Source organism: Zerene cesonia, chromosome 11 (genome assembly GCF_012273895.1).
Source record: "Zerene cesonia ecotype Mississippi chromosome 11, Zerene_cesonia_1.1, whole genome shotgun sequence".
In the NCBI taxonomy this organism is placed as follows: domain Eukaryota; kingdom Metazoa; phylum Arthropoda; class Insecta; order Lepidoptera; family Pieridae; genus Zerene; species Zerene cesonia.
This window is the reverse complement of record NC_052112.1, coordinates 7088436-7103676: the sequence shown is the minus strand read 5'-3', so window position 1 is coordinate 7103676 and position 15241 is coordinate 7088436. Positions and strand designations below refer to the sequence as shown.

Here is a 15241-nt window from a genome sequence, read left to right as displayed (position 1 = left end):
TGATTAAGGTGGGTCGCGGCCGTGCCTCTCCAAGCACATAGTCAATAGCTTCAAATACTTTTTAATACCTTGTATATATAACAGTATTTTTTTTATTTATTGCTCTCAGATTTTTAAATATGTAGATCATCCTTCGTAATCGTGTTACTAAATAAGATATATATTGTAAGTATATCCCATTTTAAGCCAGATATTTAGTGTGCTTGACTTGCGATAAATTCTCTTAATGCAAGAGGTCTATATTCCGGAGAACGTATTGCATGGGAAGGTATGCATTTTTATTTCAAGATTTTTAGCTGAAAAAAGATGTTTTGGGGTTTGATGATCTCACTTTCGTCCGTTGGTTTAACCACCAAATTATAATACGACTTCCCTACACGAGACCCCCGGGTGGTGCTAACCGAGTACATAACTGGCCGGAGAACTGTAGATAATACTCTTAGGTATATGCGCAGATACGTGTCTAATATCAACATGGTTTTAAAAACCAGATGAACTTATAATGTCCAAGGCTGCCGAAGCACTTTTCTTCATTGATAAATATGTTCTTGTTATTTTTCAATTGAGAAAAATGCTTCATATTTAATATTTATTTATATTTTGATTATGTTAGCGATTTCATTAGCAACAGTAAGGATAAACGCTATGGAATGTGTAGTTTTGGTAATAAGATCTACGACTTTTTATTGATCTTTATATTAGCCACAATCGAAAAATATACCAAGTGGACCTTTAACTTTTTCCAGTGTATTAATGTGTATATCATCAAGTGCGCTATATTACACTTTTTTTAAGGACCTTACCCATTTATGATATTAGTAATTTATATTAGTATTTAGTAATATATTATGTGTGGTTTTACATACCTACTAATTATCTACATATTCACATATTTGAAAATTATCCTTGTTATAATATAGTCCTTAATAAAAATGTGGTGTCATATGGTCTAGGCCAAACAAATTGGATTCGTCATAAACAGGGAATCTGTTATTTACAAACTTGTTTTGTATGAGGAAAAATAAAGTAAATACGCATCGCTTTTGGCTTCTTTCTGTTTACATATATAAGACTGCATTCGCCTTGTATAATCCCCAGTTAGACCCAGACCTCTTAATGTCAAACATGAGATTAATACTTGTGACAGTGTTAGGTGTTCTATGTGAAATCAGCCACAGTTTGTACATAGCATCGAATGATAAACAATATGCGGTGAGTCATATATTTCTGCAGATAGCAAATAGCTTTAAGTTCTAAATTCGTCCTTTTCATTTAAGCGTTTCTCACCACAGCCGCTACGCTGCACATGACAACTTGTAATGCGATACTAAAGGAACGATAGGTATATTTTTATAATTATATACGAGAATTGAGAACAGAGTATTCCTCTCATAAAACATGAGAAGGCAAGCCGGTGTGTCCAAGATCCTACTGCTCTATTTTGCAGGCATCTGCTATATTTGATCAAATTAATTATAAATGAATATTGCGGGAGTTAGCAAATAGTAACTAATATGTTATCCAAAAAATTGGACGCAACGTGTCATTAACCATAGTCAGTGTACAAGAAAATGTCTTTATTTTTATTAATTATGGTAAATTTGCTATAACTCCTTAAATAATTATTTAAAACAATAAGCATTTTGGGATTAGTATCTATCGTATTATTATTAATAGCTTTTCAGTTGCCACTTTAGAATTACCAGTTTTTTAACTATTAAAATGGATTTAAAGCGGACGTATCCATTAGCTAAACTTGATCAGTCTTATGGGCATATACTGTCAACTTAGAATAATCGAGTAATGCAACATTTGATGCTGAAATCAACGACATCTGCGGAAAATCCGAGAAGAAAAGTAGTTCTTCCTCCATTTTGTTCACATTCAAAGTTAGCGCGAACGAAGTCGCGGGCATCAGCTGGTTCGCAATATACACAATACACATTGTTCACATTACACACATATACATTATTAAAATTGTATTTCTTTTATACCTCAGCGTTACTTAGTAGACTTCGGTTACCTAAGTAGAAACAGTTTGAGCTGCAGTAGTGGCCATTGCAACGTCGACGATTCTGATTTTGCAAATGCCCTCAGATCTTTTCAAAACTACGCAAAAACCTCAGCGACAGGTAAAATAACGATATATATGAAGGAATTCAGTGACATCGTTACAAAAAAAAATGATCTCATTATTTTTTGTTTCCGTTTCAGGAACTTTAGACAGCTCAACTAAATATTTGATGTCTTTGAGTAGATGTGAAGGTAAGGACGTCTTGAGGGGTAGTCGGTCGAAGAGATATACAACGATTGGTAAGTTTCTTCCAATTAGATTAACTCGCATTACTGTCCTAGTCCATTGAAAACTTACATTAAGCGTTGGGTTTCTCAGGGAACGCAATTTTAATTTTTTTCGGTATACAGGGGGCGTTAGTAGAAGATTAACTCGATGTTTGTAAGGCCGTCATCTTGAAAAAAGGGTTTCATGCTTTATCTTCTAAATTAACATTATAAGCCTAAAGAATAATCGACAGCACATTATATCGTCTTAGGTCAGTAAGGAGACAGACACATTGTATCGTCTTGAGAACAAAGTTTTAACTTAGTTCCCCTTACTGTTGCTTCCTGTTAAATGAAAATTAGTAAAAAATAAGCTAAAATTTTAAAAGCTTCTTCATGTAAAACATTGTACGCATTCCTAATTTTCCCAAATACCGTTACTTCGTTCATAAGAACAGTGATTTACCTAATATTTTATATGTGTTACAATTGGAACTTTTCTCTTTTAGGACACTGGCCCAAGAAACACATCACGTACAAGATTACCAAATACTCATCCACAATGAGCAAACAAGATGTGGACTCGCTAATATTCTTAGGATTTTCTGTCTGGTCTGAACCAAGTGGAATCACTTTTACGAAGAGAGACTCAGGTCGCACCGACATAGAAATAAGGTAACAATCTTATTAGCTTAATAACAGTTGTAATCACCGATACATATTCAACGAGACTCTTTTAAAATAATCTTAAAATAAATTTAATGTTGTTTATTAATTAAAGTAAAAATATAATAGAAATTAAATAATAAGTATCCTGAAGAATTTTGCCTTTTAAAACTTAACTATGCAAATTTAAATTGCTCCGTTGCTAGTAAAGATAATGGAATTCTAAATATACATGTTTATATCCATTACACTAGACGCCTACTAGACGGCGATTACACTGCGCTATTACCTAAAATATGATTATAATATGATGCTGTAGCATAAGCATTTATAACAGCCAGATTCAATCAAAGAGTAGATTAATATACGATTCAATCATTCAATAATGCAATATTCTTGTGATAATAAATAAACCAACTTTATTTCAGATTTGGTAATTTACCCGCAAAGCCTGACAATAGAATTGCATTCGGCAACACGGTACGTATCAAACAAATACCTTATAAATTTAAATATTAAAAATTTAAGACCGATTCTGATGTTTCTTTTACAGAAAACAAAACATAAAGCCAGTGTTATAACATTAAATGACGACATTCCATGGACGCAGGATTTCACTAGAGGAGAACCCAATCTTTTCCAAGTATGTTTCCTCATAAGTTTATTTTTTATTCGGCTTGCGAGTAACTGTTGAAAGCTTAGGTACTTGTCCCAAAGGATAACAAATATTAGTAACATTTTAATTAAGTCCTGTAATTTATGAATTTTATTGGGTTTATATCCAATTAGTATAACCTACAGATCGAAATGGTTGTAATAAATTTCGATAAAATAATAAGATGGGCAGCGAACTAAACGATACCTACATGAAAGTGGGTTTCATGTGTTATTCAATTATTAATAATGGCATCTCATTTTCCACAATATACCCAGCTATATAGGTTTTAGATTATTGTATTTTACTCTGCGGGATTTCCTCTATTTCATATAAAGGCGCAAGCACAGATAACATAATATGTACTGTATATAATAGGTGTACGTAAAGTTCAAAAAACCCATAATTCATCATGGCAAGACTAATTTAATAGTACAATTGACATTTGAGGAATAACTGTTAGATATATAATTAGTTCGTGTTTTATTTTCCTGTTAATCATACTATATTTATAGGAACGTATACCTACTTTGAAGAATGCAAATAAAAAAATCTTATGTATCATACAAAAATTGGTAACTCAGAAATACAAAAATGTTAAATTAATATTACCGTATTTATCGGAAATTTAAATAAAATTAAAAAAATATATGTAATTTATTTCTTATGTACATATTTCTTTATAATTAGATTACATATTCTATAGAAACTATTTATAAAGAAAAATTAAAATGTGTTTAATTTCACACAATGTTGCATCTTCCCTTAACGTATTCCAAATTCATGATTATAGATTATAAGGTAGGTACTTATAGGGAAAGCGAAAAAGTAAAAAGCGCTTAATAATTTGTTTCTTTGAAAAATATAGTTACTACTTAAATGTAGCACCAACACCGAATTTCCTGTATAATTTGCGATGCACAAAACATTTGCGTAAATACAATTCAAATTATCTTTTTTATTACTACGATATTCTTACCTCATTGCCTAATTTACAATCTAAGTCAAAATCCATGAAATCAAACCAGTTCGCATTCGCGTGTACCTACGTCACAACTTTTAATAAACCTTTGCATCATCGGATTTTATACATTTTAATATTCATATATTCAGTTCTTGTTACGTAAGCGTAATCTCTACGTAAGCCTGTAGAAACCGCACATCAATATTTTTTAAGTTTCATTTTCAGTACCGAAGTTAATTATCCAAATCAAATCTTGATGTATGATAAATATTGAATGATGTTTAGAAAAAATATGTATTATCTTCATTAACGTGATAATGTGTTCGTCCATTGAACATATATTACTTTCTTTCATACTCATCCAAAAAAAATTAATTATCATGCTATAAAAATCTTATATACTTATTTTCATTTGCGTTTTTTTTATAATTTCAGACAGTTTCCCACGAAATAGGCCACGTGATTGGTTTGGGACACACCGACGTAACCGGCGCTATGATGTACCCTATATATGACCTTGGTATTAAAATATTTTCACTCCATGACGACGACATACAAGGCGTTAGGGTAAGATAATAATAATAAAAAAAAAAAATAATAATAATAAATAAGATATTAATTAATATTCCTACATTAACCCTCAAATGTCAAAAACTTCGTAATACACTTCATATTTGTCCGAAACCTGTAAAGTTCTTATTAATAGAAGAATAGTGCTTATGTTTTTAAGACCTTGTAATTGAGTTGAAAGATACTGAGAATGTTAATTTCGTTCTCACTATTCCCACGGCCACGGTTATACAAATACAAACAATAACCCCTTCATTGGGCGTCCAATATACGCTGACATTATTCTTACCTGGATCACTTTAGACGTGTCATCACTACATAGTATAAAACAAAGTCGCTTTCTTTGTCCCTAAGTCTTTAAATCTTTAAAATTATGCAACGGATTTTGATGGGTTTTTTTAATAGATAGAGCGATTCAAGAGGAAGGTTTTTATTTATATATAATAACATCTATTAAACTACTCCCAATAAAGGCGTGCGAAGCCGCGGGTTAAAGCTAGTTCCTTATAAATAATGGTGAAAAACTTATGAGCATCCCTAACATTTCAGAATAACTACAAGGATCTCGATGTAGTTTCATACCCAGGTCGGCCAATATACCGAAAGAACTCCAACCAATTTAACAAGAACTTCAACAACTTCAGAGACCATTTCACAAACACATTCAAAAATACTTTCGGCGAGACGGTGGATTTCGATGACATTAACTTACCCAAGGATTGGTTCTCCGGTGGTTTTTAAATAACTTTTTACCATGGAATTTATCGACACTTGTACTTTGCAGTTTACATCATTAATGCAAACTAAAGTGCAGCATTACACATGATATGTTAGAAACATAATAAACGCATTCAAAAAAAAATGATAAGGCTATGATTCATAGAACATACCTGGAATTTTAAGTAATGCTAGGAAATATCAGCAATACATACTGTAGAATAATATTTTATTAAATGACAGTGTATTATTTATTATTTGTTTATTCTTTATTGCACTTATTTAACAATTGAGAAAAAGAAAAGAGACAAATAGGTAAAAGTTTACATCTAATAGGCGGTCTTATCGCTTACAACGATTTCTTCCAGACAACCTCGGCTACAATAGAGGACAAATATAATAGTATGTAGTTGCTACAGTTTGGAAAAAAAACGCGGATTCGAATCCCGCTTAAGAATCACATTTATTGTTTTCTCAAAAATTTGTCAACACTGATAATAATTGCTCCATCGAAACGCTATGTATTACAATGCAATTACGATACTAATGTGACTATGATTAAGTTTTTAAAGAATACGAATCTTTCACAATTATAAAACATTATAATTGGATTATATTGGACTGGCAATTGAATCGTAATTGTGGTCGGTTCGGTCCTAAGTATACATTATTTTTCCCGAATATAATAAGATGCAAAATATAGAATATAGAATAAAATGAATATTATATTATATATATGAAGATGTCCTTCACTTCTTATGTCATCGTCGGCAATGTAGCTGGTGAAACGCCTGATGGTAAGCGCTACCACCGCCAATGAACTTTTGAAGGTCTTCAAAGCGACCTTACGCCTCTTTAAATTGATTTCCAGCTTAAATGGAAAGGGATAAGATTGGATTGACGTTATGAATAAAGGTAAGGTAGGGTAAGGAAAAGGATACGGGCCTCCAGCTCCCACACTCACCGAACAAAACACAATAACATTCGTATGTTACTATTTCATACCGATTCTCTGGGAGAATAGTACTTCTCCGGTGCAAGCTGGCCCAATTCGCGCTGAAGCGTGTTTAACTCCCACACTGGAGATCACTATTACATATCTACTATATAAAAATAAGTCGGGTTTTCCTTCCTGACGCTATAACTCCAGAACGCACCAACCGATTTCCATGCTTTTGCATTCGTTGGAAAGGTCTCAGGCTCCGTGAGGCTTATAGCAAAGAAAATCAGGAAAAAGGAAAAAAAAAACAGAAAAGCGGGAAAATCATTTTTCACATAAAGCCATCTGGTGGCGAAACGGAGTTCGCCGAGTTTGCTAGTGTATGTATAAATCTAGTGGTGCCACACCATACCATGATTAATTCTAGAAAATGCAAGCTAAATAATTTTGTCTTGTCGTTTGTGTTCATAATTTTCAGGTTCAATAAAAATAAAAGGCGAAATTATTATAATTCAAGTTATTTTAAATGCATCGGAAAATTGTATACAGGTATTTAATATCAAAAATTTTATTTACGCAAAAATCCACACATCTGAAGCATTTTATTTCACTTACGAAATATATATATAATGTAGCTGTATTATGCATTAGATAATTTGTATTAAAATTAAGATTTTAGAATCTTAATTTTAGTACAAATTATCTAATGCATAATACAGCTACATTATACACATTCAATATGTAGTCAGCGTTACAAACCTGATATTAAATTTATTACAGATAATTAATATAAGTACATCTATTTCAGAAATTTATTAAAATACATCGATAGGGTAATACTTTTTACTAATATATGATTAAAAAAATCATTATTCATAGTAACGGATAAGGATATAAGTATAAAGCCAGCAAATATTATTAGTAACATATTACCCATACAAAATGTACACGAGAAATTATATCATTCAGTGACGATAAAATGATATGTATGCGTCACACATATACAAACTTTATATCAACTACCATCAGCCAACAGCCATTCAGCCATCAGAAAACCGAATTTCGGCCCAATCAATTCAGCATTTTTTAAAAACGAAGAAATATCTTCACAGCTAGTCACACATTTATAAACTACACATGCGTGTGGCATACACGAATGAATATCAATTAATAAAATTATTCTTTGTTCAAATGACAAAAAAAAAATTCAAACATAACTATGCTCAAACAAAACATGATATTTGTTTCATCTACCTCCGTCCGTCGACTACTAAGATCTCAAAATTGAAAAATCATATTCCTTATAAGACTACAAGTTACAATTAATATCTACATATATTCGTTTATACCTCTACATCAGTTCTTAGGATCTACTACTTGAGTCGTTTAAACTAATCACTGTATTCTTACCACCAAACGAGTATCTTTATTCCGCATGTAGACATTTATAGCGGCAGAACCCTGCATACATTCAATATAATAGTCAATCGGGGTTATTTAATGGGAAACATTTAATTCTCAATAAACGTGTAACACAGCATTACTTTTCCTCACGGCAATATCTTCTTTTACAAAATTCATTACATTAAAGTTTTTTAAACATTTTACAGACAAAAAATATTAGGATACTTTTCCATTTTATCACAATTATATTTGACTAGCGGTCCGCCCCGGCTTCGCCCGTGGTACAAATATAACCTATATATAGCCTTCCTCAATAAATGGGCTATCAAACACTGAAAGAACTTTTCAAATCTGACCTGAGTAGTTACTGAGATTAGTGCGTTCAAACAAACAAACTCTTCAGCTTTATAATATTAGCAATAGATTGTGTACGCAATTCTCATCGTTCGACGAATTGGAACGCAATGAACGCGTACGTGAGCGCCATCACGCACATCTCGACGAGGTGCGGCACCGCAGTGCGCATGCGTCAGCGGTCCTCGTACCGCGCGCGGCGCGAGTCGCGCTCCAGCAGCGTGGAGTAGTGCGCGACCGGCAGCAGCGCGCCGCCGAGCGCGAGCGCGCCGAACAACGCCTTGTGGAACAGCCTGTATTTCCCGCGTTTTCCATTATTAATAACGGTTTGTATGTCAACGATATTTCAAATTGCAAATGATATATTTTAATACTATACTAGCTGATCGGACCAATTATGTTCTGCGTATCATTTAAGGATATGAAAAATAGATGTTGGCCGATTCTCAGATCTACGCGATATGCACACAAAATTGCATGGGAATCTGTCCAGCCGTTACGGAGGAGTATGGTAACTAACGTTGTGACACGAGAATCTTATATAATACTAACTGCACCCGGCAAACGTTGTTCTGCCTTGCTCTTATCATTTAGGTGTATGAAAAATAGATATTGGCCGATTCTCAAACCTACTCGATATGCACAAAAAATTTCATCAAAATCAGTCAAGCCGTTTCGGAGGAGTATGGCAAGGAAAACTGTGACACGAGAATTTTATATATTAGATAGAGATTTTGTGCAAGATTTCAAATGGTAACCTCTTCGAGTATTTGACACTAGATCATTGAATTTGTCACTGGTCAATTAGTTTGGTAGCAAATTAATCCTAAAATTTCCCTCCTGTTCAGAAAGTCATTTAGGAATCTGGTAAATGTTGATGAGGATGTAGCTGTAAGGCGAGGTTTTTTTGGCAGCCGCCATTTTTAGGAACTCGGAAGAGACGCGGCGGGTCATCTAACATTACTGGTCAACGTTCGTAGCTTAATTTAGCTTCATATAAATTTAATTATTACAGGATTAAAATCGGAATTTATCAAATCCTTAATAGAATTCAATGAACAATATCTTAGCACATTACGAACATTCTGCGTCGATTCCCACTTACACCTAGCCTCAAGTTTAATATAGAAATGCTCTCCCCTCTATATTGGATATATTGCATATGTGAAATGAATAGAATTTTCATGTAATATCATCTCAACAACACTAATGATAACTATTACGATGTAATCATATAAATTTTTCACCGTTATGGTTTAAAGTCAAATCTAAATAGGTATAACAACGCTAAATTTCCATATTTTAATCCATCAATAAAATATTTAATATTAACTTTAATTCATGTTTCAAAGACACAGACAGTCGTTTTCGTATTTATTTTTCCTGTATGTCAAGGAAGACTTATTTAAATTTAAAACCAACGTTTTTTTTTCTACGCAACCCGTTACAGACGTCATATACTTAAAATTAGAAACAGGTATTCATAAATAAACGTCGTTAATTCAAGTTTTACGCAATATCATTCACATTATTTAAATCAATCTCATCATTTCATTAAATGCACTTCATTATTTCTCGTTATTTCTCATGACCGCCTCCTTGGTACAGTGGTTAACGTGAGCGTAGAACCGAGGGGTCCGATTCCTGGCGGGGACATACAAAAAAAACGTCTCGGTCTGGCAGGACAGAGAAGGGTGATTACGTACTTGTCCATAAAGAAAATCGATCAGTGAAACAGACGCATATTATCTGCCCCATACCCCACTAGGGGATACGGGACTTCCACGGTGCCCGGGTAAAAAGTAGCCTATGTGCTAATCCAGACTACAATCTATCTCTATACGAAATTTCATACAGATACTATAAACTATTTTAGCGTGAAAGAGTAACAAACATTCATACATCCATCCATACTTACAAACTTTGTTTATAATATTAGTAGTATACACTTTTTTTAGTATTTATTTAGTAAATAAAGTATTGTTAAGTTTTATCCTCTTAGCTATACTATTTAGTATTAATGAATTTATTACTAGACATCAGGTCTATTATTGCATAGCTTTTATGAGATACTATTAAATAGATGCGTTTAAGTATATAATTATTTAAATATGCTTACCAAGGAATGGAGATGACGAATAGGGTGTAAGAAAATGACAAAACTAAGTTGACCCACAGTCGCGTACACCGTCTAAGGTTATTGGATACCCATTTACATTGGAGAACTGAAAATGCACAAAAAATGGATATAAATATACAAATTTTTCCCGCAGTTAAGCACGCGTTAAATTGGATAAATAGATGTTATATGTTTCTCCTGAATCATTCTATCTATTTAAAAAAACCCATCAAAATCCGTTGTCGAGTTTTAAGGATCTAAGCAAGCATACAGACGCGAGAAGCGACTTTGCTCTATACTATGTATTATGTATGTAATATATTTGTTAAAATTACAGTAGTATAAGAAAGTGATGCTTTGTTTGTTGCATCGTGTGCAGTAGTGGGAACTAAACGAAAAAAGTGTATTTGAAAGAAAATTAACATACAATAAATATAATCAGCTGTTTGAATCAGTGGAATCATATAATACACGATGAAATTCGAAAAGATATACATACTTCTGTTTTAAAAACAAAAAGCATCTAATTGTGGACAACGTGCAGAAATAGTAAATTGCTAATTGCATTTTAATTTACTAACAAAAGAGGAATTATGTGGATATGTCAGATATCATAAATAAAATTATTTAGAAATTTCTAAAGGATAGAAAAATTTCGATCATGAGACGGAATTTGAACCGGCGTCGGCGTGGTAACTAACGCCTGACCTCTAAAGCATTAAAATGCTGTAAAACAAGAATTTAAAATTACCGCTTCAAACAATTTATTTTTAAATTTGATAAAAGTTATAAAATATGAGTTGTGGTCTATTTAAAATGACTGTCAGCGTGGTCACAATCTTATGTTAAAGAAAAAGAAATAATCTATGGCTTTCAATCTACTTTTTACGTTTTTCACACTACCACGGCATGAGATTACTATTCTTTAGAAAATATTAAAATTTTAACGCTATTTCATTCATTTACATGTTTATGTATGTATTATGTTGCACATCCAGGTATGCAGCAATGTATTATATTTATGATTAGCGCGAACAAAATCACAAATAAAATTTGTATATTATTCGTTATGAAATATGTCAGTATTCAAGTATTAATACAGAGGTATTTCGGATTGGTTCCGTCAGCAGCGCCTTCGGTGTGCACGGTCCCAAGATGGATTGGTCATTTGAAGTATGTTTATACATAAATGAAACAATCTACGAAATTTTAATTTAAGAAACACAACATAAAAAAATAACTGAATTCAATCCAAAGTTTTTAGCAATATATATTCACGCGCCAATTGTAACCTTTTTGAACTCTTTATATCTTGCATAAATAAATAAAAAATTTGTAATATAAGTAAATATTCACAAAAGTATCGTATGAATGCAATAAAACTAATAAAATATACATACAAAGCTTACATTTACACAACATTACTCACATAGAGTTAGCCATTCTGGATGTAGGGTCATTATCGCAGCAAACACTTGCACAAAACCGAGCAGTCGATATTTCCATGTGTGCGTATTGGCGTCACGTTTCTCCAAATCATAGAGCTGTTTTAAGCTATATGAACCTTTTCGCATTAGGGAAATCGGATCAGCAGATGGAAAGTTCTTGGGAGAATATGGTTGGAGCGTGCCCCTCTCCACTAATCCTACCGCCGTGTACTGTAAGTAAATATTAGTAATCAGTAATTTATAAGAAAATTAAATTGACATGTTTTTTTTTTTTGGGACAGACAGTGGTTGATTTTTTTTTTAACTTTTTGACGGTATGATCGGCTATGGGCCACACCTGAGAAGTACGCTACTCCTTTTTCATATATTAATTATTATATTTATGTTAAATAGAAAAAAAATTCTATTTATGAATATTTTATAATAATTATTATTTTATTTATCATAATTAATTTAGGCACAATCGAACATTTTTATAACCTACTACCTAAAACTACCTGATAAATCGACTATATATCACACAAATACGATTTTTTAATTTAAGTCATTGATTAGTGATATTAGAATTATTGTGGGAGTGTAGTATGCTTCGGCACAAGTTGAGCCAGCACAGAAAACCAGCGTGAAATAGTGGCACGCCACTATTTTTCATACAGTGAGTGAGGGAGCCAGAGGCCCATTTCCTTTTCCTCACTCATCTCTGTCCATTCCTTCTTTCAATTGTCAATCCTTCCTTTTCCTTTGCCCCTTAGAAGCGGGCGGCACATTCACAGAGACACTATCTCTGCGAATGTTCATGGGCGATGGTAATCGCTTACCATGAGGCGAACTACCGGCTCAGTTGCCTGCTATATAACATACAATACAGATTTTCTATGAAAAAATAAAAATAATGGTACTTACAATATCATCTTCTCGGCCGGCATATGAGAAATGTATGCGCAAGTCACCTATCTCATGTTCCAGTGGACTATTCCCATGGTAATAGAAACCTGAATGTAGCTTTATATCATTCCTTTCTGGCCTTGAATCTGACCATATTTCGTAATAATCATTTACTTTTCTTTTTACATCCAATCCTTAAATGTAAAAGATAAGACAGTATTTCTTAAATGTGAATCAAATGACAAATATTTAAGCACTATTTTCTGAAATATATGGTTTTTGATAAAATTGAAAACACAATAGAATGAATAGGTTTACTCAAATATACAAATGTATATGTAGGTGTCTCCATGTTTAAGACTTCAGACATAAGTTGGGGGTTAGGAGACTAAATAAGTATACTAAAACAAAATTGACTTCTCAATTTATCTATACACACTCATGGGCATAGTCAGCTTGTAAGGGTACAAACATGTCTATCTATGTCTATCTACATATCCCATTTAGTACATTTTTTCTAAGTTAGCCTATGTGAATCCAACGCTTGACAAAGCCTCCCAAAATAATGTGTAGGAGCTTTTTTGTGAGTTATATTATTCTTTTTTTACCACTTAAAAATTTTACTTTTTTTCAACTCAACCGAGACTAAAGTCTGTGCCTATGTATGAACCATATTCTAATAAAGGAAAATCCATGGAACAGAAACCATATTATGTCAAGTTCTGCTTACCCAAAAACATCCAGCCAATTTTTACATTTTCAGCAATGTGAGTTTCACTGAAGATCGGCATTGATGTGGGATTGTGATGGCCAGGGCGAATATAAAACAAAGCAGAATCAACAACATAGTCCTTCCATTCTTTACGATACCAGTATGTCTTCTGAGATTCTTCAGCTGGTTCACTTAGATAGTTCTCTGTATCCCTGGAAATAATGCAGGTATAAAATTTAATTGTGATTAATTAAGAGAATAACATATTTTCTCCTTATTTGAATGAGGCATTTTAATTAGGGGTGGATTATCATTGATAAAACCTTTTTATTCATTTTTAATAAAGATGTTTAGACATTATTATAGATTTTGATGATCCCAAATTATATGCAATCATTGGACAATAAGAAATTAAAAAACTGCATCACTAATTTCATTTATATACCTATGACAAAAAAATGTGCAGCCAAACAAACATACCTATCAACAAATAGTTTTTGCCTTAATTTGAATTCACATCCAACACAGAGAATAGAATTAATTATTTAATGCTGGATAGACCTTATACTTACGTAGTTTCTTCCACCCATTGGTACATCTGTACACGCTTTCTTAACTTTACAGCCTGTACCTGTATGTTATAATCAGGTTCTGATATTGGCTCTAAGATTCTCAAGGGTCCAACTATATGCACAATCTTATCTTCATACCGTGCTGCATCATCCTGCGTATGAACATCTACACTCTGTGCGGCAGATATGAGCTCTTCTAGCATCAAATTACTCCTGATAGCATGACCCTAAAATATTTGAATAAAATACTGAAAATATTTAGTGTTAGCAGACTTACATGGTAGATTTATCTGCGTTATGTACTAGTATTAAATGCTAATAATGCAAATCAATATATGATACACACCTCAGCCCAAAATAAAAAATAAGTAACACCAGAAAATAATATCAAACTCATAATAGTAGTTAACCAAGTTTGTCGGAAGTGATTTGCCGCGGCCGACCAAGCCATCTGAAATAAATATTGAGGGAAAACTTGTCGTTATAACATTTACATGATTTCTTTAAAACTGTTATTAAATATTGATTACCTTGACAGTATTTTGGATTATCGATATTCTATAATAGTGTGAGAAATTTGCTTGCTAGGGAAATTGATAACCAACCAACTATTCACAGAGCCTAATTTTATGAATGCTTCGACATTTTGCGAAACCTAAATTATTTTCCCCAAAACATAAAATCAAAGAGCAGTATATTAACAAAGTAATCTGTATTAAACACTATACAGCGATAAACTATAAAAATACATTGAAGATTGAGCATCAGTCATCTCACATGAATTATGACAGCTGGTCACTTATGACATTTTTTAGTATTATAATTTTTATATTTTAAAGAATCAAAGGCCGAGACTAAGATTTACTAGATATTATGTCATTATACGAGTATGTTATTATATATTATGCAAGCTTTAGATAACTAGATCCTTATGCAATTAGAATTAAAATGGGTA

At 32.6% G+C, this 15241-nt stretch overlaps 2 protein-coding genes across 2 annotated transcripts; one reads left to right on the top strand and one right to left on the bottom strand.

The window, feature by feature from the left end:
• The first annotated feature begins 1056 nt into the window (after positions 1-1056).
• On the top strand, positions 1057-5997 carry LOC119830092 (72 kDa type IV collagenase-like). Its single transcript, XM_038352947.1, has 8 exons — positions 1057-1212; positions 2000-2132; positions 2215-2313; positions 2790-2955; positions 3375-3426; positions 3500-3589; positions 5001-5132; positions 5685-5997. The coding sequence occupies exons 1-8, from the start codon at positions 1117-1119 to the stop codon at positions 5874-5876; spliced, it is 960 nt and encodes a 319-aa protein (XP_038208875.1). The 5' UTR covers positions 1057-1116; the 3' UTR covers positions 5877-5997.
• Positions 5998-7481: 1484 nt separating this feature from the next.
• Positions 7482-15202, bottom strand: LOC119830323 (transmembrane protein 43 homolog). Its single transcript, XM_038353293.1, has 8 exons — positions 14817-15202; positions 14633-14737; positions 14287-14513; positions 13733-13926; positions 13021-13196; positions 12099-12327; positions 10670-10775; positions 7482-8843 (listed from the first exon to the last, which is right to left on the bottom strand). Exons 2-8 carry the CDS (start codon positions 14735-14737, stop codon positions 8726-8728), a joined length of 1155 nt encoding a protein of 384 aa, XP_038209221.1. The 5' UTR covers positions 14817-15202; the 3' UTR covers positions 7482-8725.
• Positions 15203-15241: the final 39 nt, after the last annotated feature.

Coding starts and splice junctions, on each gene's coding strand:
- LOC119830092 (XM_038352947.1), top strand. CDS start 1,117: ATGTCAAACATGAGATTAATACTTGTGACAGTGTTAGGTGTTCTATGT. Junction 2,133..2,214: donor CGCAAAAACCTCAGCGACAG/GTAAAATAACGA, acceptor TTTCCGTTTCAG/GAACTTTAGACAGCTCAACT. Junction 5,133..5,684: donor ACGACATACAAGGCGTTAGG/GTAAGATAATAA, acceptor CTAACATTTCAG/AATAACTACAAGGATCTCGA.
- LOC119830323 (XM_038353293.1), bottom strand. CDS start 14,737: ATGGCTTGGTCGGCCGCGGCAAATCACTTCCGACAAACTTGGTTAACT. Junction 13,197..13,732: donor AATTGGCTGGATGTTTTTGG/GTAAGCAGAACT, acceptor TTTACATTTAAG/GATTGGATGTAAAAAGAAAA. Junction 10,776..12,098: donor TCCAGAATGGCTAACTCTAT/GTGAGTAATGTT, acceptor GTGCATTTTCAG/TTCTCCAATGTAAATGGGTA.